Source organism: Aptenodytes forsteri, unplaced genomic scaffold (genome assembly GCF_000699145.1).
Source record: "Aptenodytes forsteri isolate BGI_AS27 unplaced genomic scaffold, ASM69914v1 Scaffold175, whole genome shotgun sequence".
In the NCBI taxonomy this organism is placed as follows: domain Eukaryota; kingdom Metazoa; phylum Chordata; class Aves; order Sphenisciformes; family Spheniscidae; genus Aptenodytes; species Aptenodytes forsteri.
In genome coordinates, this window is record NW_008794723.1 from 1,009,726 (window position 1) to 1,034,307 (window position 24,582).

Below are 24,582 nucleotides of genomic sequence, written 5' to 3' on the forward strand. Positions count from 1 at the left end.
GACTTTTCCTTTGAACAGGTTAATTTTTATGTGCCAGTATGAATAAATTCCATTGAGACTTTTCCTTACAAGTTTATTTTTTTATCTGATTTTCTAAAGTCTCATTACAAGTTTCTCAGGAGAAATCCTGGCTTTGTTGAAATCTCAGGGAATTTTGCCATTGCCTTTAAAAAAGCCCTAGGGCTTGACCTTGAGTTGTTGAGTCTACATAACAGAAGTCTTCCTTGGGAATAAACTTTCTTCTTCAAGTGAATCAGCTACAAGTGTTTTTCAGAGTCAGTGATGGCTGGTCTCAAGTACTTAAAACTGTGTGTTTATAAATATGAAATTGCAAGAGTAGAAGCTCGTGATGTCTGTTTGCAGGAGGTTGAATGTTAGTCATTCCTTTCTGACCTTCTTGGTGTTGTTCTGTCTTTATCCATAGAACTCATATGTTTCACTCTTCAAATTTATGTTCATTTTATCCTTCATTTTTTTTTTGTTTTTTTTAGGACCCAATGTTGTCTTCCAGTGTGAAAGCACCTCAGAGACCCACTATCCAAGTTTGACTGTAGCGTGGAGGCAGGGTGGCCAGCCCTGCTCACATATCTCTGACACAATCCTTTTGCTTCGTTTGAACGTTAGATCCAGTCAAGAAATTAGGTTTTTGTGGGTTTTCTTATAATCTACGGTTACAGTTGATTTGTAAAAGCAGAAAGGATAGTGGGTCTTTGTGTGGCTTTCACTGCTGTTCATTCTTGTTTCCTTTAGTATTTTTCTTTGGTATTGATAATCGTAGATCATTAGCATGCATATCAAGTTATCGTTTGCATGGTGGGATTGCAGACACACAAAGACCCACTATTTGCACAGTTTATCTGAGCTGTTTTGAATGGGCAGTTGTGTTCTTTGAATGTTGTAATGTGCATACTTTGCAGAATTAAAATGTTCGCTGATTATTGTTCTAATGGACTTGGTTTAATCTCTTACATATTGAGCTTTTAAAATTGGCAGCCTACAAGGCTCATCCAGAAGACAAGCCCTACCTGTCTCTGCTGCTGACAGTCACTGTGATTACAAACATGCTACAAGATCTAAGACTCAGATCTGGTGCAGTCCATCCAGCCTTTTAACTGGGGAAAGAACTATCAAGCATAGAGTGCAGGATATTTTAATTTTTTTTCTTCCTTCACAGTAGTGCTATAGCAGGAATTCAGGTTGTTTTGGCTCGGTATGTCCTATCCCCAAACAACCTCCTTCCTTTAAATACTTTATTCCGATAATTCATATTTGCTGTCAGTTTCAGCAAACAGCAAACATGTACTAGTTACTGCAGTAAGTACTTACACAGCCTCTGTGCTACTAGACCCTTTCCTTCATTAAACAGTTAATGGTACTGAATAGTGTTTTTGTCTGGCTACGGTCTGCAGTGACTTAAAGCAAGTATTGTCTGAAAGCTGCTGCTCTTCTTTCTGTTAAATAAATGAGCAGCCTAATACATAGGTAACCTCGATAAGAGATGTTGCCAGAAAAGAAACACTAACAGACACCTGGAGCTGAAGGCAGAGCGTTTGGGTTTAAAAATGGAATTATACTCCTCAGCTCAAAAGTGGTCCTTAAAGGTACAGTTATGGCATGTCAGCAGTATGGCGCAGTAAAGGTGCCCACGTTTTATTAGTTTGGGGGGAGGGAGGGACCAGGACTTCAGGACTATAACCCTGATACCCCTCTAAATAAAAGGATTAACTTAATAGCAGACTACGTGTCTGATTAAATAGTTCTGTGCTCCTGTAGCAACAGGAGAGATCTAGTAGACAGTTGGTTTCCTGAACTTGGTGACAAAACAGCAGAGGTCACTTATGCAATCAGAAATGTTTACAAAACACTGTTTGTTTACTATATACATATATATATATATGAATGTTGTGAAGGTACTATCAGGAAAAGGTTAGTCCAATTGCAGAGATTTAAAAGCCTTTCTCCAAAATGTCTATAGAAAGAGTGAGATGTTATGTATTTAATATACTTGATGAAATAATGTGTATGTGCCCTTTAGTTCAGAGTATCAGTATCTTTTGTGCAATACGGACTACAGCAATGTGCCTACATAAAACTACAAATGGATTTTTATTCTGGATGTATTTTGTCGAAACCAGTATTTTGTTACAGAATGAAATCATGTTATTGTAGGCAAATAATGTGCTAGATAATTCTTTGAGTATTCTAGCTGACTTGATTTCCTTATGAAACTACATTTTAAGTATTTCTACTAAAATACGCTAATCACCCTGAACTGCGTTCTCTGAATTTCCAACTTTGAAAGCCTGTTTAATGCAGGCTGAAGTGTGTTGTGCTACACCAGTGGCATCAAGCAGTCACTTACTTGTGACTTATTATTGTAGTCTTAATAATTAGGTGATCTTGCAAATTATCCCATTTCTAAAAGGCACTGTTAACCTGCGGGATTTGAGCCAAACTGAGTTCCCAATGTTCAGTGACAGTTTTCCTTGAATGCCAAATGGCCACTAATTGTCTTTGACAAAGTGGAAAACAACTTCACATCCTGTCTGGGATGTTCTAGGAAATAGTTACATGGCATTTTCCAAAAACAACTGGCATTCTACCCATATTTTAATGGATACAATTGGAGAGTAGGGTAGTATTAGGTAAAGTTTCACACAAGTAGTGTGAAATATATAGTTGGGTATGTAGATATGAGCATTGATAATTATTGAAACAGCTGCCCCTCAGTTTGAACTGACGAATATTGAAATGAAGCATTTGGGGCTTTCACTGTTACCGTTGCATGTTTCAGCATTACCTGAGTACACTCTAAATTCTCTAACTGTAATAACGATAATAATACACCTTAATAATGCTGATTGAAAGAGACGTGGTCCCTGCCTTCAGTATTTATCTCTACTGCAAAAGTCTGCCTAACACAGCTCAAGCACAGTCACCTGAGAGCTTCTGCTCTCCTTCGCACGCTGGTGCAGAAAGGATTGTATACATACATCAGATCATCGGTAGGAAAGACTATGCCGAGGATGTATTTAAGGCAAGATTATTTTAAAATAACGTTCTGTATCACTGAAGAGGCGTAGCTAATAGAAGCTGGGTTTAAAATCAGACTTTTTCTTTCAGAAATGTTACTTTTTCTCTGGTTGTGTGCAGTCCACTTCCTTGCTGATAAAAGTCCATAGAGATGGGTTCAGTTGTCATCCCAGCCAGCCAAGTAAAACTAGCGTTGAAGTGTTCATCCCTTATTTGGGTGAAAAAGGTTGGCTTTGGAACTAAGGACAAGGCGGAAAATAGAATTATTTGTTGAAGTGATGGTCCCCGGTGAAGAGCTGAGAGTCTAAATGTTGCTCAGAACCCCACAAGGTTAACAGTTAAAACTGAAGCCAACCAGGAGAGCAAAATATGATGTTGCCTGCAGCATCCTACTTGCTTAATATTGTTTCCAGTAGGCCAGCAGAGAATAGGGGCCATGGTGTGACTGGGGGTAAGAATGTCCACGATGCTGTAAATGCCCAAGAACAGGTACTGAAACGCTTCCTAATTTTGTAACTGTCTAGTTTCCATAATGGACTAACAACCTACAGAAGCGTAGTTTTACCAAAGCTTAGTTCACAGAGCTGAGTTCCTGATCCAGCAATCAGATGCATGCGGGAAAGTCTTGTGCCGCCACCGAGACCCGGTTGCAGGGCTGGGGTGTGCGAGTAGTCAGTGATCATGAAGGGCCGTGAAAGCATACAAAGCATTATCATCATGTCAGTGTTAGTAACGTTACAGTTAGGAGTGTAGAAGGCATAAAGCTCCATCAAAAAGGTTACACGCTAATAATTGAAACATCTCCTACCAGTCATTGAATATTTACGCCATCTCGATGCTTGGTCAGATCGTATCCCTGTGTGATTTTCTTGAGTCGGGTTGCAAACACCTGTAAATAAGTCTGCTTGTAGGAATGCCGACGAACCTTGGCCTGTGGTAGTGTTGGGGGCTGCTACAGGGTCATGCTACTTCAATGTAATGAACTAATAAAACTGCTACGTAGTGGTGTGTGCTACCTTAAAATCTCTTTTGTTGTCCTTTTCAAGCTAGAGTATTAATGTTTGGGGATGATTGTTAAGACATGCAAATGCAGGCTATGCTTAGCATGAGGCAATTGTTCATCTTTGTTTTTAAACAAAGTTGTAAGATAACTATGCAAATGTATTTTATTAAAGGGACACATAAAAGGATCTAGTTTGTCTGTTGTGGTTTTTTTGTCCATCTGGGGAGGATTTTTTCCCATCTGAATAGCTTGGTACGAGCATTGTGTTACCTGGCTCTGTGACGGAGCGACTTGATTTTGCTTTTTACCTCTTGAAAATGAAATCATAAATTTCTTCTGTTGTAGCAGAGAGAGTTGCATTTACTGATTAGGGGAGATGGGATAAAAGTTTTTATTATGTTTCCCAGGGCCTGATGGAACCCAGCCTTTCCACGGCGGCAAACTTCTTGGGCTAGTTCCTTTCACAGGTTTCAGTAGGCGCAGAGGCTACTGAGAGCTACAGGCAGTGACAGGAGTACATTGCAAGTGAATTAGCCTTATGTGTGCCAGCAGAGATTGTAAAATGGCTATGGGTGATGTCCCGTGATACCATCTGTCTGTTCTCTGGCTGTAGTAAAGGGACTGTTTTAATGTCAGCCCATGGTACTTCAGGTGAGGTGTAGTCTTTCTGTGGTAGCCTGGGAAAATAGAGGCAGGCTAATACAGGCGAACAAAAAAACCTTATCTGCTTTTTCCAGCCATATCAACTGGCTTGAGCTAAAAAACCAAAAAAATTAACACCCACCCCACCCCCAAGCCAAAACCACAACCAAAAAACCAACCTACAACCCTAAACAAACCAAGCTACTTCCTTACAAATGCAGTTTATATAGGCCACCTCTACCCCTTAAGTCTTCACTGGTCACCCAAAGCAGTGATGCCTCTGGTATAGACAGATCCTTCAGGACAAGTGCCTGAGCTCATGTTTGAGGCTTAAGGTGCCTTTCCAGAGCTGTCATTTTTAATGTGTTTTTTCATTGTTCGTTGAGTGGGGAAGTTCGCTGGGGAAGGGGACAAAGCACTCGGTGCCCCAGCAGATCTGGGCATCTTTGAAAGCCTTTTATCTGTTTTTTTTACCTCAATTCTCTGGAACCGGCTTTTAAGTGAAGAATTTTAATTCACTTCCCCTTTTTTAACAAAGGAAAAAAAGGAAATTTTTTGAAATGGTGATAGGTCTCGTTCATCTGTCTTTCATTGGAGGATTTCTTTTCTTCAGAAAGTGTCATTCTTCCCCTTGAACTTACGCAAATCCAAAATACGTCAGTAATTGGAAAGGTTTTCTCCCCCAGCCCCCCATGTTTTTCAGGCGTTTGAATCTCCTGCAGAGTAGAACGTCTTTTGACTGTGAAACTCGGTAGTTTTTCACGCAGGGTGAGTTATGTTAGTAGGAAGAAAGTATTTCTTGTTCAGGTATATTTGGAGAGGAAAGTATAATCTTAACCATAACTTTAGAGACTGGCATTTCCTGTTTATAAACTCTCCGGCTTGTTTTACCCTGCCCCTGCGAGACAGCTGCTTCCTCGTCTTGGAGAGCAGGATTTATCACAGAAGGTACCACAGCTGTAGTAGGCATCGCTCCCTTGCTATGCCCTAAGTTTCAAAGGTACCAGACGCCCGCTGCTTGCTCCGTTAGATGTTGTTCTCCGGAGGGAGCTGGGCAGATCATGCCCCAGATTGTCTGAACAGCCTGGCAGTACCCTGCTCTCGGTGGAAGAGGCAGGCTGGCTTGCCCTCCAAAGGTAACGTAAACCTCTTATCTCGCCAATAGAGGGAGGCGAGCCTCCAGCGTGGGCAGCTGAGATTTGCCTCTGCAGGCGCTCCCAAAAATCTCGCTGCTTTTCATTAGCTGTATGGGGAGCTTGGGATGAAGCTTCACAAGACAGAAGCCAAACCAACAGCTTTCTGCTGCCGAAAAAGGCAGTTTTACTGTTTCCACGCACATTCCTGGCTGCTAAACTAGCAGAAAACTACTGTTTTCTTTTCCCCCCTCGGGATTCATTTGCTGCCAGGGTGTGAGCTGAGAGTCAGATAAGTGCCAGAATTGATGCAAGGAAAGGAGGGAGCAGGAATGTGGGAGGAGAACGGGTAGAGATGCAGGTCCACCCTTTCCGTACCAGTGAGCCCATGGGTTGCTATGGCCACTTCGGAAAAACATTGGCAAATGCACTAGGGTAGGTTGTTTTATTCTCCCTCTCGTTTGCCTTTTTTCCCTTCAGATCCAAATGCCTGACTTCACCCTCTAAAATCAGATGTGTGGATTGCGTACTATGTTTTTATGCCAGTATCATCAGACCCATCAAAATTTGGGGTGTTTTCACTGGTGCTTATTTAAATGTAAACTCGCACTCATCTGACAGTCCAAATACAGGTTAGTGCAGGAGCCAGTTAATTTAACTGCATTTTTGTATCTGATAATGAGCTTATAAACCAAATCTATTTTAGGTGCATAAAAAAAGGCCCGTTTTCCTTCCAGTGTTTGCTTCAGCTTTAAGTAGACAGCATGAGACAGACACAGATCTGAGCGTGTGGGTTGTTCTAACAGCTGTGATACAAGCAAACAGCAACAGGAGTTTCAGTCCGTCCCTGCTTTTGTTGCCGGAGCGTACCTTGCAGTAGAAAAGAGAACCACGTGGTCAACGCTGAGACTTCAAATCTGGACAAATAAAGTCTGGTTACTGTGCGAGCCCTTGATTATCCTAAGATTTCACGTCTTAGGAACCAGGTGGGCTTAAACTCAGTCCTGTGCAGACTAAAGAATGACACTAGAATCCAGAAGTAGCACCCACTGGCCACAGTCCATCTTGACGGACTGAGATAGCAAACTTCATAAGAATCATTTTGATCTGTAGCTGCACTCCTTTTTCTCATCTAATTTTGGCCTGATCGTAACTTTGGGAGTAACTAAGGCCAGAAGCAGCATTCTGCACGATCAAAAGAGCTGCAATCGCAGGTCTTTTCATAAAAAGTGGCGTTTTTTTCAAATCTTGTCAGAAAGCTTAAGATCTGTCATCCTCCTTAGGGGTATAAAACGGAGCTGAAAAGTCCTGATTTTAAATCTAGCTATTGCCTTTACTGTTTTACGTCTTTGCATTGCTCAAAGGCTTTCCCTGTTAAAATATTTCAAATGGTCTCATAAAACTTCATTTGACATGTGTTTCTCTCTTGCTGTGAATGGTCTCTTCATTTGACATGTGTTTCTCTCTTGCTGAAGGTTGCGGCTCCTTCAAAGCAGCTTGATGCCTCTCCAGCAGGAAGCGCACAAGCCTGGGCGGTTCCCATTAGGCCACTGTCACATCAAGTTTAGCCAAATCTTTAGTGTTTCTTGGTGTCGTCCCCCCCCCCCCGATTTATTACTGACTCATTTTCATTTCATTATTTAGAGCAGAGAAATTTCCCATAAACAGATCTATACATTGGCAGTGAATAGAATAAAGTCACGTTCTAGTGTCCTAGATGTGTTAGGGTGACAAGGGAGACGCAGCTCTTCGTGCTGTAGGTCACGCTGCCTTTCACACCACCTGTAAACTTTCAAAAAGCATCATTCCTCTAGAAATGCCGGATCTAAACGAGTCCCTGCGATGTCCTTTCTGCTATCCCGCAAAATCCACAGTTCACGTTGTATTAAAATCCAATGCCATCGCATCAAGTGATAGATGTATGTTCTCAAACGCTCTGTAATTGTTTCTTTTTTTTATTTTCCCCCACCCTGCTGCTTCGCAGTACTCTGCTAGCATGTGATGGCTAACAGAGGGATCAGAGTTTGGCTTTCTGTGCTCTCCTTCACCCATCTAAACATATTCACCACTTCGTTTTTACCAGTTTTTGATTTGATTACTAAATTGCAAACGTTGTTGTCATGCTTACTAACGTGTACACAGCAGAGAAAAAGCAGTGTGAAGCTGTAGGGTCTGCATGTTATTACAGAAAACTTGGGGTCTGTGTCATTGGACGTCTGTGTGTTCCTGTGCATGATTTTGATTATTCATACTTGATGCATAAAAATAACTCAACATATTTCAGGCTCATTTTGTTTCTAAATGAGAAAAAAAGTTGTGCAACTGTGAAGTTACGCAACTATAACATTATGCATTATAACTTTACAAATTTGTACCGGTGGTTTGTATCATAAACTAATAACCAAGGCAGAGTGCTTTGGAAATGGGGTGGAGATTAAAGGTGCAATGTCATAAGTCAGACCCCGACACATTCTAGATGACTTCGTCTCACAAAAGACATTGCATAAGGTAAGAGAAAATGACAGTTTCAAAACGGTATGGAGAAAAGGAGAAGAGATGAGAAAAACCGTGAGACACATGGGGTGGCAGGAAGCCGGGAATTCTTATTCTGCATGACAGTGCGAGAACAAGGGACGTTCGAAGAAATAAAAAGGCGACAGACTAAAAAAATGACATAAAGGGGGGAGGGAATCGATCACTACATCACTCGATTGTGAAACCCGCTGCTGCTGTGGACAGGGTTTTACCACTGTGAATATAGTCTGAACCATACGCTGGTGTATGTTGATGCAATTTTGTTAATTCATCAGATCTGATGGCCCCGGTGGGATCTAAACTACTGGCTTACTTCTCGTAGGGTGTGCTGATCTCCAAAGCCTTGACACTATGCAGCCCATGGAAAGGAAAAGGCAGGGCTACATTCACGAACTCATTCAGACGGAAGAAAGGTATATGGACGATCTTCAGCTCGTCTTAGAGGTGAGATGTCTTGGATGTGAAAATGCATTTGGAAGAACGCCACCTCTGTCCTACTGAATAATAGCAATAAAGGGATTCTTACGAATTGTGAAACGCCAGAGGAAGAAAGTGAGGTTGTGTGAGCACCTCCCTTTCTAGCGAATGTTATGTGGTTGTCCACCAGGCAAAAACATCACGTGGTGAAATCCATTGTCTTATGAGGACCTTACTGTTTTCCAAATCCTGTTCTTAAGTGTTTGGGCTCACTGTAAAGATGATGGGCTGGGCTGGCTTGTCTGGCAAAGCTGTGTAAGCACCATAAAAGTTTATTGTCTGCCTTCGTCTCCGATTTTATTTCTGGAAGCAAGACCGCCTCACTAGGCAGGGCAGGAACTGGCCAGCGTTAGGTGGCCTTGGGCGTCTGACTTGACCTCTCTATATAAAACAGCTATGTGGTGAAGTGTTAAAGGTGTTAAATAGACTGAGTTACACAGGTGTTCCGCTATCCAGAGGTACTGTGCTGCGGGTCCCTGAAAGAAGCTGTAGTTCTGCATGCAGGTTGTGCATGCAGACTCCGAGTGCTCTGGGCATGGGGATAGGTGTGAAGCGTAAGTGTAATTTGTGTAGCAGTTGACTCCGAAATCATGGGAATGCTCTTCGGCTGAACAGTCAGCCTGCAGGTCCCAGTGCTTGTCCCTGCTTCACAAACGGTGATGCCGGTGTCAGAATGAGGTCACACACTTAGGAAGAACAGCGACAGCTGTCACAAGTGCTAGTAAGGAATTGCTTTTAACTTCTGAGAAATTGGACGCTGAGCGTTCAAAAAAAGCAAAATCACTGCTAGGCTAAAGAAGAGGCTGAGCTGCTTTTGTCTCTGAAGAATTGCTCACCTTTCTGACTTTTTGACTGTAGGTTTTCCAAAAACCGATGGCTGACTCGGGCTGTCTCACAGAAGGAGAAATGGGGCTGATCTTTGTTAACTGGAAGGAACTCATCATGTCAAATACAAAGTTACTGAAGTGAGTACTTACCCACGTTTTTATGTTTTCCTCTTCATCTTTATTCTCTTGTTCCTTTCCCCAGGAAGTTTTCTGGGTTTACAGCAAATATTTCTGTCCTTGCTGATTTCCTGTGCGTGCGTGCATTCAGAACGGCTAAATGCATTCAGACTACCTCACAAAGAAGGAGTTGTTAAGAGAGAGAGGGGAATAAACAGCAATAACAGATGCACGTTTGCTGTAATACCTTAGAAATAGAGCCTACACAAAAGCATGTGCACGGAAGGCGTTCTTCCCAGTTTTCTGCAAAGCAGCCTTCTGTCCTCTAAAAATAAACTTTGGAGAGACAAAGTGGCTAATAACTTATTGAAATGGGATGCTAGTTGAATGTAGAGATTGATGCCGATTGTCCCAGAAACCTCAAAGGAGAGTCTCGGTCCCGCAGACCCCATCAGGCAGATCGTTCAGCTCAGCGTGTTGTGCCGGTGACTTCCTGGGGGCTCAGCCTGGACCCTGTGCCGGCTGGAAGCGCCCGTGCTGCGTAAGGGAATTCACCTCGCAGGCTTGCGTCCTTTCAGAGGTGGATGTTGTCAGGGTCTTGATTTAGGCCTCGCAGACTTGGCAGCAAAGTTGGATGGTGATTTCTTTCCTCTTCAGAGCCTTGCGAGTGCGTAAGAAAACAGGAGGAGAAAAAATGCCAGTGCAGATGATTGGGGACATCTTAGCAGCAGAGCTCTCTCACATGCAGGCCTACATTCGGTTCTGCAGCTGCCAGCTTAACGGAGCTTCGTTGCTGCAGCAGAAAACTGATGAAGATGCTGATTTCAAAGACTACTTAAAGGTATCTTATTCAGTAGCTTTTGTGCCTTCTCCTTTCCTCGATGACAGGAGCCCGACCAGATCAAAATAACCCAGGAGAGTAAAATCTTGCAAAATAGCTAAGAACCTTCTAAGGTGTATTTATATGATGACCACGGTTAACACTGTGTGTGCTTTTTATTTATCATAGAATCATAGAATCATTGAGGTTGGAAAAGACCTCTAAGATCATCGAGTCCAACCGTTGACCCAACACCACCATGTCCACTAAACCATGTCCCTAAGCGCCTCATCTACACGTCTTTTAAATACCTCCAGGGATGGGGACTCCACCACTTCCCTGGGCAGCCTGGTCCAATGTTTAACCACTCTTTCAGGAAAGACATTTTTCCTCACGTCCAATCTAAACCTCCCCTGGCACAACTTGAGGCCATTTCCTCTCGTCCTATCACTTGTTACTTGGGAGAAGAGACCGACACCCACCTCGCTACAACCTCCTTTCAGGGAGTTGTAGAGAGCAATGAGGTCTCCCCTCAGCCTCCTTTTCTCCAGGCTAAACAACCCCAGTTCCCTCAGCCGCTCCTCAGAAGACTTGTGCTCCAGACCCCTCACCAGCCTCGTTGCCCTTCTCTGGACACGCTCCAGCACCTCAACGTCCTTCTTGTAGTGAGGGGCCCAAAACTGAACACAGGATTCGAGGTGCGGCCTCACCAGTGCCAAGTACAGGGGCACGATCACTCCCCTAGTCCTGCTGGCCACACTATTTCTGATACAGGCCAGGATGCCCTTGGCCTTCTTGGCCGCCTGGGCACACTGCCGGCTCATGTTCAGCCGGCTGTCGACCAGCACCCCCAGGTCCTTCTCTGCTGGGCAGCTTTCCAGCCACTCTTCCCCAAGCCTGTGGCGCTGCATGGGGTTGTTGTGGCCGAAGTGCAGGACCCGGCACTTGGCCTTGTTGAATCTCATACAGTTGGCCTGGGCCCATCGATCCAGCCTGTCCAGGTCCCTCTGCAGAGCCTTCCTACCCTCGAGCAGATCAACACTCCCGCCCAACTTGGTGTCGTCTGCAAACTTACTGAGGGTGCACTCGATCCCCTCATCCAGATCATTGATAAAGATATTGAACAAGACCGGCCCCAGTACTGAGCCCTGGGGAACACCGCTCGTGACCGGCCACCAACTGGATTGAACTCCATTCACCACAACTCTCTGGGCCCGGCCGTCCAGCCAGGGCATACCTGTCTTTCTCTCTAGCTAATTTATTACTCCATTACCATTCCGTTGCTCGTTACTTCAGTGTAACACTAACCCCACGAAGCTATGGTGCCGGTGTCTGCACCTTCCCAAAAATTCATGCTGTCAGAAGGGGTAAGAGTCTGTGGAGTTGAAATAAAAAAGCTGTTGTTCTGAACATGCTTTTAATTCAGTGGGGTGTGCAGTGTGTCTGAACGGTGGGGTTGCAGCCAGGGCCAGAGGTGTGCCGTGAGCATCACAGGCAGGCAGGCTGCAGAAATAAGTAAGGAATTGCTGCCGTACTGTAGCCGATGCAGTGGCTTTGAGGGAGAAAGGAGAAATGCCAGAACTGTTGACATCAGGCATTTGTTTCTTTCATTGCTTTGGTTTTTTTCAACCTGAGTGGAGCCTGTAATCTCAAAATAAAAGCTGGAACGGTTTTGAATGTAAGCATTCTGCATGAACAATGATCCTACGGCTTATGCTGGCAAAGCGTCTGAGTACAATGACAACGCCGCCTTTCCTGTTTGTTCTAGATACAAGTATTGTTTGCTTACGGAAAAATCTTAAGATTTCTTGGAACGCCTGGAAAAATAAATCTGATCCGACAGTTTTCAGTTTTCAGTGCGGTGAGGCAACTGTTTCTTGATGAGTAATGCAATGTCTCTGTTAAATCTCTGGGTTGCACCATAGAAACTTGCCTTGGACCCTCGCTGCAAAGGAATGCCCCTCTCCAGTTTCCTCCTGAAACCTATGCAAAGAATAACCCGCTACCCTCTGCTCATAAAGAGTGTGAGTACCCTAAACGAGGTTTTGTAGGTGAATGCTTTTGAGTTTGATCTCAATAGCAAAAGCAAAAAAAGGCCTTGTCCCTTTATAGGGATTTCTCTGAGAGCGCGGGGAAGTAGTACCTGTGCTTACCTCTGTTTTGATCTTGTTTTCTCCCCTTTTTGATCCATACCAGATTCTAGAGAACACTCCAGAAAATCACCCCGATCACAGTAACCTCAAGCTTGCCTTGGAGCGTGCGGAGGAGCTGTGCTCTCAAGTTAACGAAGGGGTGCGTGAGAAAGAGAACTCGGACAGGCTGGAATGGATACAGTCCCACGTCCAGTGCGAAGGTCTTGCTGAGGTAGCTGCGTTGATACGCTGTACGGCGGAGACTTTTCCGAGTCATTTCAGAAAGGCCGGGGGGGGGAGTGGGGGTCCTTGCTCACATCCGTTATTGGAACATGATCCACTGCTGAGCTCTTGGCAGAGAAGCTTTTATTAAATTCTGCTTGCAGCCGTAACGTGATGAGCCCTCGTTGGTTTTGCATGATTTTGGCAGTGGAGAAATCTCTGTTAATCAGCTTAAAACTGGTACCATTTAAACGGTTAAACGAACAGAAATAAGTCTTATCTCTGAAGTTCTGGTCGTGCTGCCTTTGGGCTAAGTCAGGTGTTACTATGTGGAATTTCACTTAGTGTGTGTTTCCCAGGGTTTTCCTTCACGCAGAAAGGGCACAGAAGCCCTCAATGCCAGATCCTCAAAGGTATGTGGGGTTCAGGCCCCTGTACCTTTCAGGACAGCCTTCAAAATGAGGTGTCGTGACAGTTCTCCACTGGCTGCGTAAGGAACCGGGGCTTGACAGGCCCAGAAAGTCTGTCCTAGTTCCATCACCTCATCGTGCACCCATAAGAGGTGACCTGACTGCAGACTCTGCAGGCTCTTTTTAAACGCAGCTTCTGGACAACAGAAAAGTGGCCATGAGATAAATGCCTTCATCCAGTCAGACCCATGTGTACGTTGTTGGTAAGGCTTAAATCTGTTTTAAGTTGGGAGTCATGCTGATACCATGGCAGATCATAAAACAGTTTCCCTTCTCTTCGTTTGTAACTAAATTCTAATGAATTTAGTTTAGAATTCTGAAACAAAACCAAAGAGGATTTTGAGCAGCTTGAGCAATCTCCACTGTGAAGAGGAGCAGGAACTGATGCCTGCGTTAACTTGCTGCTGCTGCTAATGGGTTTTGTCTCTCCTCCTAGCAACCGGTGTTCAACTCCCTCACAAACTGCTTGGGACCACGGAAACTCCTGCACAGCGGCAAGCTGTACAAAGCCAAGAGCAGTAAGGAGCTGTACGGCTTCCTTTTCAATGACTTCCTCCTGCTCACCTACATGGTTAAACAGTTCGTCTCTTCCGGCTCCGATAAACTGTTCAGCCCCAAATGCAACTCCCAGTTCAAAATGTACAAAATGGTGAGTGAATCCAGGTGCCCCGTGGTCATGTTGATACAGTGGGACGTGGCTTCTGATGAGGAATGCTGTTCTCCCTGCTGGGATTAGCTGTCTGGCCCCGTCTGATCATTTGCTGTCATATGGGCGCGTACTGGCAGCCAACATGCACAAATGCCGTTTGGCTTAGTCCCCGGAAAAGGACAGGCTTCTGTGTCTTGGTTTAATAAACACTGCTGTCCACATTGAGGTGAAAGGGCAGAAACAGCATCGTGCCTGAGCAGCGGAGTGGGATGTTCAGAAGCAGGAGCCTTGACTACGTTTGCACAAGTTCCTGCATCACCAGAAAACACTTGTCCGTCTTTAGAAAACAATAAAGGGTGCAAAACTTTAGTCTCTGTGTCCACAGAGCGCGTGTTCTCAAGATTTTAGAGTTGGGGAGATAACTTTAAGCATCGGGGCTGCTTTCCGACAGGGAACCTGGGAGATCTCCAGGATTTCCAAGCTCCACACTGCAGCTCCACTTATGCAGTCCTGTCCCTTTCACAAAGCTCTTCATCTAGGAAGACGGAACGGGGTGTATCACCAGAGTAGTTTTTCTCTCAGTCCTTTCTCACATCCTTTATATGGTGATTTGGTTGTTCGTCCTGTGTCCTATGACTTTCATTTTCCCTATGGTGAAACAATGTATTTAAACATCCTTGTAGAGTTTCTGTTTATTGTCAGGGTGACGCTGCCACAGTGATGTTTGCTTTTCTTTCAGCCTGTTTTCCTTAATGAAGTCCTAGTGAAATTGCCCACAGATCCTTCAAGTGATGAGCCGGTTTTCCACATATCACACATTGACAGAGTTTACACGCTTAAAACTGACAACATTAATGAGCGGTGAGTAGTGAAAATGCAGATCTGAGCTTAAACTTGTTGATCATGGCTGTAGCCTGTTTCCAGTGAGCAGAAATGGGGGTCTCTCAGTTCAAGAACAGGGTTTAGTTTCTTGGTCAGGAAATAAACTCGTTTGACTCTCATTTGAATTACAAGTTTTCTCTGATTTTGTTCTGCTTGTGCGGCAGCTCTTGCAGTGGAATCCAGTCACATCTACTGCTCCTCGATGTTACAGTTGTATAGAAGAATAGTTTAGGGCTGCAAAGTCCAGCGTCCCATAGGTTCTTCACCAGTCCTGGTCAGTCTTTAATATGACCGCGCAGTCTTTAATAAAACAGCAGCTTCACTTCCGTTTATTTAGGCTGATGTGGAAATGTGGCATAAGATTAAATCTGAAAACACTATCACTTTAGTCCTTGAACTAACTTGATTTGTGATGCCTCTGAAACCCAGCGGGGGGGAAAAAATGGCAAAAGAGATTGGGGCAGAGTCACCGATACTGAGGAATTTCCTGCCTGTGGTATGACCCTGACCATAGGGATTGCTCTTTGCAGCACTGCCTGGGTCCAGAAAATCAAAGCAGCATCAGAGCAGTACATCGAAACTGAGAAGAAGAAACGTGAAAAGGCTTATCAAGGTACCTACCGGGTTCTGTGTTTCCCTCTCATCCACGCGGATGCGTGGGCAGGGCCTTTTCTGGAGGATGCCACAGAGTCTGTGCAGGATCTCCCTCTTCAGATCTATTGCCAGTTTTTATGGTTGCAACCAATCCATTTATTTCTGACTTCTTTGTTCCCAGCTCGCTCACAGAAGACCTCAGGAATAGGACGCTTGATGGTGCACGTGATTGAAGCAACAGAGCTAAAGGCCTGTAAGCCCAATGGTAAGTGGAGGATATAGTGTCAAATCCCTTTTATTCCTGCAGCGTTTGGAGAGGCTTGCTGAGAGGAGTTTGGTGATTTGAGGAACATTGTGGATTCAGCTACAGCTTCTGAACGAATTAGCCATTATTTCGTTTCAGAGGACCGAGTGAAGAACCAGCTCTGTGCTGCTCTAGGATATAGGGATTGCCTGACCCACATCTTCTGGACAGCAGCATTGATGTGTGTCCAAGCAGCCTCCAGACAGGGAGGGAGGTTTCTGCGCTGCCGAGGTGTTTCACTGCTTGTTCTGTGTTTAGGGAAGAGCAACCCCTATTGTGAAATCAGCATGGGCTCTCAGAGCTACACTACGAGGACCCTGCAGGACACCTTGAACCCCAAGTGGAACTTCAACTGCCAGTTTTTCATTAAGGATCTGCATCAGGATGTCCTGTGTATCACCATGTTTGACAGAGATCAGTTCTCACCCGATGGTAAGTGCGAACATTTGTTTTAGGAAAAGAATGCTTTTTTGTGACTCGGGGTACACAGTTCCTCACCGACAGTTCCAAGAGCCTGTAGGTATGATTGCTTCCTGAGAAACGTTGTGTAAAAACAAGGCCTCCTTGCTCAAGAGGTTCAGTAGTCCTCCAGAGCCAACAGCTCTGGGCAGTCAGATTTGATCCTACTCTGGCTTTTCTATCAGACACAGAACTATTATTTTGTCAGACTGGGGAGACAGAGAAGTTGAAAGCAGAAGTTTTTCTCTCTCACTATAGGTGGTGCCCAAAAATAAGGTGCTAGGTTATATTTGCACAGCAACAGCTTGATAAGCTTTCTTCTTTTGCTTGGAAACCGAACACGTAGCTTCTAGTACGTAGTCGGCAGTCGGTAGCTTCTAGTACTCTTTAAAAGGTTAAGTGCTTTTTCAGGACTCTGATGCACAGTTGATTATTTCAGGTTTGCAAGGTACTGCCTTGACCTGAGTTGCCCTATGTGTAACTACAACTCAGTCTTTTCTCCTGTGAGGTAACGTGACTTTGCGAGGCTTCTTCTCCCTGTTGGACAGCAGAGTCTGTTGTTTTTTCAGTTCATGGTAAACTTTTTAATGCACACACACGAAGATGTTTATATATGAAATGGCCACAAAGAGGGTATGTAATTTCTGAATAGGACTGTAAACCTATGAGTGGCAGTAGTTGTTCAAGGTCATTGTTCTTGTGAGAAGAATAATACATAAGCTTAATTAAAAGTTGGCTGAGCCAAAATAGGTGGAATTTTTTTTTTATTGTCTTCATAGCACCGCAGCTGACTTGTAAACATCACTTAACTCTGACTTTGCAGCTCTAAGACAGGAGAACATTTGAAATTGTGTTTCTGAAAAGGAACTGTATTTTCAAAGCCCTTAGATCAAACTGTGACATAAAGGCATGTTTTCCGTCCTAGTTCCATAGCATTTTTGTCTTCTGAAAAGACCATTTTTTGTCACTGCTGGCTGATTTACACAGGGCTGAGGGCTAGTCAAACAGGAGGCTTGGGAGTAGTGCTCTGGAACTGAATACATACTATGCAGCATTGCTGCTTAACCTGACGCTTTCAGATTTTCTAAGCTTAACGTCTTTGCTTAATGAAATTTCTTATTCATTTGCCCAACAGATTTTTTGGGTCGCACTGAAGTTCCAGTAGCAAAAATCAGAACAGAACAAGAAAGCAAAGGCCCCACGACTAAACACTTACTGCTGCATGAAGTTCCAACAGGCGAAGTCTGGGTCCGTTTTGACCTGCAGCTCTTTGATCAGAAAACACTCCTCTAAGAAAACTTTTTTAATCTATGAAGGACGACTGAAGCTGACAGCTTGAACATTTTTTTTGGTAAAAGATCCCTTGCCCCACGCTGGTTATTAAGCAAGAGTTCCTGCTGCTTCTGTATTTCCTCTTAATTACTGGTTGCGTTTAGTTCCTTGCAGCGTTCAAAGTTGTTGATCTATGCAAACAGAAATGTTACTGTATATACAGTACTATAGCTCAGTGCCTTTTTATTATGTTGGAATATTTTGGGTTTGGATGCCAATGTTTCCATTTTCAGGACCATAAAAAGTATTAAGTAGAAATACGGCATCAAGATGTATGTATGTTTTACCACTCAGTCTCACATATAGACTGAGGAATGGTTTAGCTCAGCACTAGAATCATTCCATTTGAAATCTGAAAAGTGATATCCACTGGAATCTTCCCGTCTCAGGATGATAGTTCTAAAGATTAAATGCTGAAGAAGCCTTAGCACTGGAGAAGTCTCCGATATATTGTATATTCTTTAAGAATCAAGTGTAGTTCTTTACTTGACTTAGTTCTGCACTGAAATCAGTAACTGCTACTTGATTTTTCTTTCTGCTTCAGTTTGATTCATCATTCTCTGCTGAGACAATGTGGTTGTGAAGAATAACTAGAAAAAAATATTTTAAATACTGTGACCCACAATAATGTGGAAAAATACTCTTCAGCTTTTGTTTTTTTTCCTAAATGTAAGTTATTTGTGTACATTTCCTTGGTCTTGCAGACCTCCATGTGAATCTTGAAGCTTTGACATTGCCAACATGTATATATAGAGAGAAAAATATAAGTTTATTAAAGTAATTTGTCTACAGATGTTTATTGATGCATAGTGATTTTTAAAAAGTATATTTTATTGTATAGGGGAATGTGAAATAATAAGAATTTATAGGATGAAATTCGAGAAAAGTTTATTACAAGTTTAAAAGGTTTGCTTGGGGGGAACTGTCACCCCAACACGAATCTGTAAACTGAGATTGGTTGAAAGCAAAAACTTGCTCTTGGCACCAAAATCAGGGATGGTTAAAAAAAAAAAAAAGAGTTTGTTTATAAAGGGTTTGATAAGTTGTAACCATTTTACTGCCGCCTTAAACTGCTTTGTTGAAAAAGCACAGCATGCAATTCTGAGCAGCACCTGCCCTTGTTTTCCATGGGTGCAGCAATACCTCCTGATGTCTGACAGTTTCACACTCGATTGCCATCTGTGTACCCTCCTGTTACAGGGCTGAGTCAACCTCTGTTACTTTTAACAGTTTTCTGTGGTTCAGTATTTCTAATCCTAAATAAAACTAAATCTTGGCAACTCGTGAGAGATTGTGTCTGTACAGTGGGAGTTTGGAGCTTCTTGAACAAGCATAGAGAAAATTCTGTTTTCAGGCTTTGACAGCAGAGCTGCTGTGCAGGCACACTAGCAGGGAGACAGGGACCGCCCTGGAACAAGAGAGAAGCCAATTTGTAGGGCGCTGACAGCCTTTGTTGCTCAGCACTGACTGTCCAAAAAGTGCTAGACATTTTGTACACCACCACTTTCCATCTCCTCTCCCCTAATTATTTCCTGCCTTCTCAGAATACTCAATATGTATGTTAAAAGTTTCATTTACTGCTTGTACGCTGCCTCCAGGAGAAAGTCCTTTGAACCCTTGGTAGTAGCCTAACATTATTTTGCAAAAAATACTTTGCAAGACATTCACTATGGGAGTTCTGATAAAGATTTGAATAAACAAAACCAAATCATTATTTCCTTATCAGTGCTTTCTAAGCCCCTCTTCTGTACACATCTGCTCACCACGCACATAGCCAGGAGCACCTCCTTCTCATTCAAAGAGAGGGTTTGTTCTTAAATCTCAAGGTGACCTCTTTCAGCTTCATGCACAATTGCAACAGCTGTAACTAAAATTTTGCAAGCTTTGCCATTCATTCCCTCTGCCCACTGCTAACATTCACACTTCTTGTGATACGAAATACAGTAGACTCGGAGCTGTAGCTGTTGCCAGAGCTGGGGATAACATACAGATCCTGCACTGGGTAGAAGAGGGGCCTAGCAGACTTCTTCAACTTTTCTCGCCAGTTCATCTCCTTTAATACAAAGACTCATCACCCTATAAACCAGAGAACATCAGCACTGTCTTTGTAGAGCTGAGCCCAAGTTAAACCACCTAAAATAGTAGGTTTTGGCCTGTAGAGCTGGAAATAACAGGAGCAGCATCTCAAACATTTCTTTGGCTGCTGGGTAACAGTACTTCAGAAGCACATGTTTAAGACAATGAGTTTATTGCAGTTTGCCAGAAGACCTGGCCTGTTACCACTTGCTTTGGCAGAAGATGTAACATGTTTTGCAAACAGTACCTTCTGATGCCCGTATTTGCGGCTGCGGTCAGCTGGAAGACAGGTGACATCATCGGACCTCGCCATCTTTGTGGTGGCTGATGACTTTCCGCCTTTGAACAGAAGTAAAAACTATTGCAGTCCATGCAACGCGAAGGCTGCTGTAGCCCAGCACAGCTTCCTGCACTAGCTCTTTCCCACACTCCAGGAAATGTTTGTCTTTGTGACCAGTTTTCCTTCTAGAATGTGCCATTATCCCGTAACTGCTGTAAACATGCTGGAGTAAAGCCTTGGGCTTTACTTGGGAGTAAGAGGCATAAAATTCCAGGGCGGGGGGGAGAGAGTGGGCCTGGGTCAGGAGGACATCAGGCTCCCAGTTCAGCTTTGATGTTTTTGTCACTGGGGAGCAGGAGTTCCCTTAGGTGTTGTGTGCTGCAAGGGCAGAACCAGAGAGCTTTCAAAAGCGGTGAATCAGAGCACTGGGACTTGAAAAAAACAACAATGTAATAAAAAAAAATAAATCACTCTTTGCTGATCCCAAATGCTTCCCTATCGGGGCAGGCCAGCGGGGGCTCTCTAGTGGTCTCAGCTTAGGCAGCTGCATCACTGCTCCAGTTCAGTTCACCATTAGTGATCTCTACTGTACTTTGAGTCCAACCAGCCTGTACACCAACAAAGACCTGTTATGAAGCTTAGCTATAGGATACAACTTTCTGGAGTGGTGTGTAGCTCCCTCAGCACAGGCCGCTCCTTTACAGGACCAGCCTCCTGGCTTGAGCGAGGATGCACACCGTATCACAAAGGTCAAAGGACAGTAGTTGAGCAAACATGAGACAAGGCCAAGAGAGCCAGGACAGTTTAGCTTGGAGAAGAGAAGGCTCAGGGGGAATCTCATCAGTGTGTACAAATACCTGAAGGAAGGGTACAAAGAGGATGGAGCCAGGCTTTTTTCAGTGGTGCCCAGTGACCGGACCAGGGGCAATGGGCACAAATTGAAACACAGGAGGTTCCCTCAGAACATTAGGAAACACTTTTCTGCTGTGAAGGTGACAGAGCATTGGCACAGGCTGCCCAGAGAGGTTGTGGAGTCTCCATCCTTGGAGATATCTCCATCCTTGGAGATATTCAAAAGCCATCTGGACATGGTCCTGGGCAACTGGCCCTAGGTGGCCCTGCTTGAGCAGCGGGGGTTGGACAAGATGACTTCCAGAGGTGCCTTCCAACCTCAACCATTTTGTGATATAAGTATGACTTCACCTGCTCCCAAAATCTAGAAACTAATAGCAAAAAACCCCACCAAAACCCAAAGCAAGTATGAACATTAAATCCTTCCAGATCTTCCAGTAAAGAACCCAGGAGGTATTCCACGGCTTGGCCTGTAGGGCTGGCTGCTGGGCTGCATGCAGAAAATGCAGGAAACTCCCCACCAAAAACCACTTTATTTCAAGGCTCAGCTTGACCATCAATGCTCTACTTTAATACATGCTGCTGTCCACTCCATACCTGAAGGCTTTCCCTTCACCAACACTCCTTTCTCAGGAGAAATACACAATAAAGCGGAATTCACCATGAAATTTAAGTTTTAGCAAATACTCTGCTACGCAGCCGAGAAGGAGAGGCCTCATCCACTGTAGCTGTTGTGCTGCCTCTCAGTAAACACATCATTAGCTCTTACCTCCTCATTTGGTGGACCTCACTAGCAATGTAGGCGTGTGGTATCTTCAGCCACTCAACTGCATCCATACGTTGCCGGCTCAGAGGAAGCAGTGACAGTTCTGCTTTACTGAGTTCGTTCAGCTCTCTGGTAGAGCACGGTCTTCCTGGCAGGAAAGTAACAAGCGCTTCGTTTGAGCATCTACTGTCACAAGCAAGGATGCCCCCCCCCCAATATGAAACACTTCCAAGGGATACCAGTGTTTAAAATACCTGTCTCACACTGCTTGATAATGCCTGTCTCAATAAACTTTCTTTGAATGTCTTTTAACAGAGGATCCTGTAAAGTTGGTACTGAAACCTGTGACAGAGACAGTTATTTCATGGTTACGCACCAACACAAGCACTTTGTCAGAGTCTCAAAGACCAAAGTCAGAGGTGAATGTCAAGGCACCATTGGTTAGCAGGTAAGGAGCATCAACTGCATTTTTTTATGAATAAAATCATGAGGCACAGACGTGAGTGGCCTGAGAAATGCTGAGCATCTCAGCTCCTAAGGCAGGCCATAACGCATTCAACAAGTCTGCCGCAAAATTAGACCACAGATATGAGATCTGATCTCCTGGAGGCAGTTGATCTTGATGAACCCTGTGTGGCATATTGCAATGAGGTATCAGCTCAGTCCCCACAGCTGCTGAGGGCTCACAGCATCCAGAAGGGATTTAGAGAATTGCACTTCATGGATTTGTGTCCGAGTCCTACCTAACTCTTCTATTAAGTACCCATGTCTTCGGTGCACTTGAGTGAGCTTTTGTAAAGATCATCTGAACTGTCAGATTATTTCCTTCTACAGAGCACACACCCAGCTTGCCTGGGAACTCACCAACCCTCGTTAGACAGGATGCTTCCCACGATGCCACAATGAATTTGAGATGAGGAAAACAAACCTCCCCCCTGCCATTGCCTACTGTGCCTCCAAATCTGGGCTTAGTATGGATCCAAACCATGTTCCCAGTGAAAAGCATTTTCAAACACTCTTGAGCTTAAATGCAGTAGGAGCTGGGACCCATATTTGTTCAGTTAATAAAACTAGAATGTGTTGCTCTACACCAGCCCCATAGCAGCACGTCAGTAACACACTCTGCTTCCTCTCTAACCATTAACTTCCCGCTGGTCAAAGGCTGCCTCTAAACCTCATGGCATAAATAACCACCACACCTTCCAGCAGTCTGTACACGTCTTCAGGAAGAACGGATCGTACTCTGACGGGTCATAAGTTTCCAAAGCCACATAGCCCTGCGGGAGAAGCAGGTAGCAGGTCAGGTCTCAGAAGCTATTGGTAATAAAACAGCGAAAGAGCAGCCAGCCTAGGTATTAACACAGCCAGGCATGGTATGAACACAGCACCAGCGGTGGTGGAGATAAGGACTCCCGAATTTTCACACTCTGCACCTCAGAAGGAAGGTGACTGAAGTGTAACAGGAAAGTTCCTCCATCCATTTTAATTTATCATAGGCATAAATACATAATAAATGATCTCATGAAGCATCCAGAAATAATTACAGGCTAAAACACTAATCACAACTAAGGCAGTCAAGAAAATGGAAATTTTGTTCAAGGGAAAATGTTTTGACAGAGAAGGAAACAGATACTAGAAAGAAAATAAAAAAAGAAAGTGACTGACCCCCCACCAGCCATGGCCCTAGGCAAGTTACTAGTCTGCGAGATGCGAGCTCCAAGTCTAGGTCATGAGCATGCTTTTCTATCTATATATAGGAGTAAAGACCTGAACTATACCTAATGGTCCAGACCACAGCTCCATCTCATCGAGAACTCTGCCTGCAACAAACTTCGTATTCTGCAGTTCAAGTTTCCTATGACCAGAGTTAGCTGGGGAACAGCAAGTACCACCACTTGGCATTCACTACTGATGCCAAGACCAAAGAACACCAGATCAAACAGGCTATCAAGAAGCTGAACAGATACTGAGGTTGCCACACAGATCAAGCCTGATGCTGAGAAAGGTGAATTGCAACCATTTGTCTCCAAATTATAATGGACTGTTTACGGCCAATAAGCCAGGACTTACCTAAATTGCATCAGAGCTGTACAGATGACAAAACAAAACATATACGTAAAAAAAAAAAGAACAGAGGCCACAAGTGATGCCCTAAGAATAGTAAGAACAGGGCAAACATAAAATACTTCTCCCTACTACTCTCAGTCATTCTTCCAGAACCTTGCCAATGAAATTTTTCAGCTTTCTTGTGCAGACAATTCTCCAGGGGTCCCAGGAAGAAAAGGGAGCATTCAGCCCACGGCCCTCTAGGTCTCAGCCCTACACAGTTCTTTTTGGCAATCATCTGTGGATGTGATTTCAAGTTGAGAGCTGGAAAAAACATACTTTAACCTGAACAGTTCAGGAGTGCTGCAAGACGAGTCCAAACCCCAAAAAGTGGGATCTGCAGTAGGTTTAAGAGGTAACTATGTTGAAGGTGCTCACATGGGCAAGTGAGCCAGGCCCCAAGGGCCTATGCTGTTCCCAGACACTCAGCAAGCACTTGGGCAGCTCCATGGGGCTTCAGCTACTGCTGAGGGTGAACACTGCTGCCTCTGCAGGGGCCTCTGCTCCCCAGTATCTGGCAATTCCCCAGAGAGCAAGCAGCAAGCTGCACTCACCATCTCCTGTTTCTGTCCCTGGAAAACTTTCAGCCCTAACATGCCTCAATTTGCAGAGTTGTAGTGCCACCCCTTGGTTTATTATTACATACCGCCCCATTACAATACGTGCTGAGACCTCAGTCGATTGTGCTAGGCGCTGTGCAGCACACCCATGTTCGATCCCTTCACGTAGTCGATGTATTACCACTCACACACCCCTTGGCAGAAAGCAGAGCAACAGCCTGCTCTTAAAAAGGCGTTGGAAGGGTCTCTTACTCTGCAGCATTTCAGCAAACAATGCCAAAAACTTCCTGGACTGCCAGAAGCTGAGCTGA

General features: G+C 44.2%; 2 protein-coding genes across 4 annotated transcripts in view; one reads left to right on the forward strand and one right to left on the reverse strand.

The window, feature by feature from the left end:
* The window catches only part of ITSN2 (intersectin 2), a 76,706-nt gene extending 57,797 nt beyond the window's left edge, over positions 1-18,909 (forward strand). For 2 of the 3 annotated variants that reach the window (XM_009273864.1, XM_009273865.1), the window contains 11 exons: positions 8,669-8,790; positions 9,682-9,788; positions 10,425-10,608; positions 12,513-12,611; positions 12,784-12,951; positions 13,848-14,060; positions 14,800-14,921; positions 15,473-15,555; positions 15,718-15,801; positions 16,099-16,272; positions 17,435-18,909. In XM_009273864.1, the coding sequence (XP_009272139.1) occupies positions 8,669-8,790; positions 9,682-9,788; positions 10,425-10,608; positions 12,513-12,611; positions 12,784-12,951; positions 13,848-14,060; positions 14,800-14,921; positions 15,473-15,555; positions 15,718-15,801; positions 16,099-16,272; positions 17,435-17,592 (1,514 nt within the window). In that variant the 3' untranslated portion in view covers positions 17,593-18,909. The remainder of the gene's footprint in view (positions 1-8,668; positions 8,791-9,681; positions 9,789-10,424; positions 10,609-12,512; positions 12,612-12,783; positions 12,952-13,847; positions 14,061-14,799; positions 14,922-15,472; positions 15,556-15,717; positions 15,802-16,098; positions 16,273-17,434) is intronic. The other variant, XM_009273866.2, reaches the window with a different exon arrangement.
* A 61-nt stretch (positions 18,910-18,970) lies between these two features.
* Positions 18,971-24,307, reverse strand: LOC103894478 (protein FAM228B-like). Its single transcript, XM_009273879.1, has 6 exons — positions 24,266-24,307; positions 22,805-22,882; positions 21,860-21,947; positions 21,609-21,753; positions 19,955-20,046; positions 18,971-19,039 (listed from the first exon to the last, which is right to left on the reverse strand). The coding sequence occupies exons 1-5, from the start codon at positions 24,305-24,307 to the stop codon at positions 20,004-20,006; spliced, it is 396 nt and encodes a 131-aa protein (XP_009272154.1). The 3' UTR covers positions 18,971-19,039; positions 19,955-20,003.
* Between the last annotated feature and the right edge of the window lie 275 nt (positions 24,308-24,582).

Bases quoted from the DNA above. Each gene is read 5' to 3' on its own strand.
- LOC103894478 (XM_009273879.1), bottom strand. From the start codon at position 24,307: ATGTTAGGGCTGAAAGTTTTCCAGGGACAGAAACAGGAGATG. The intron at 21,948-22,804 runs GTGTGGTGGTTA...TCTCTGTCACAG, and splicing joins CGTGTACAGACTGCTGGAAG to GTTTCAGTACCAACTTTACA. The intron at 20,047-21,608 runs GTAAGAGCTAAT...TTCTGTTCAAAG, and splicing joins GAGGTCCACCAAATGAGGAG to GCGGAAAGTCATCAGCCACC.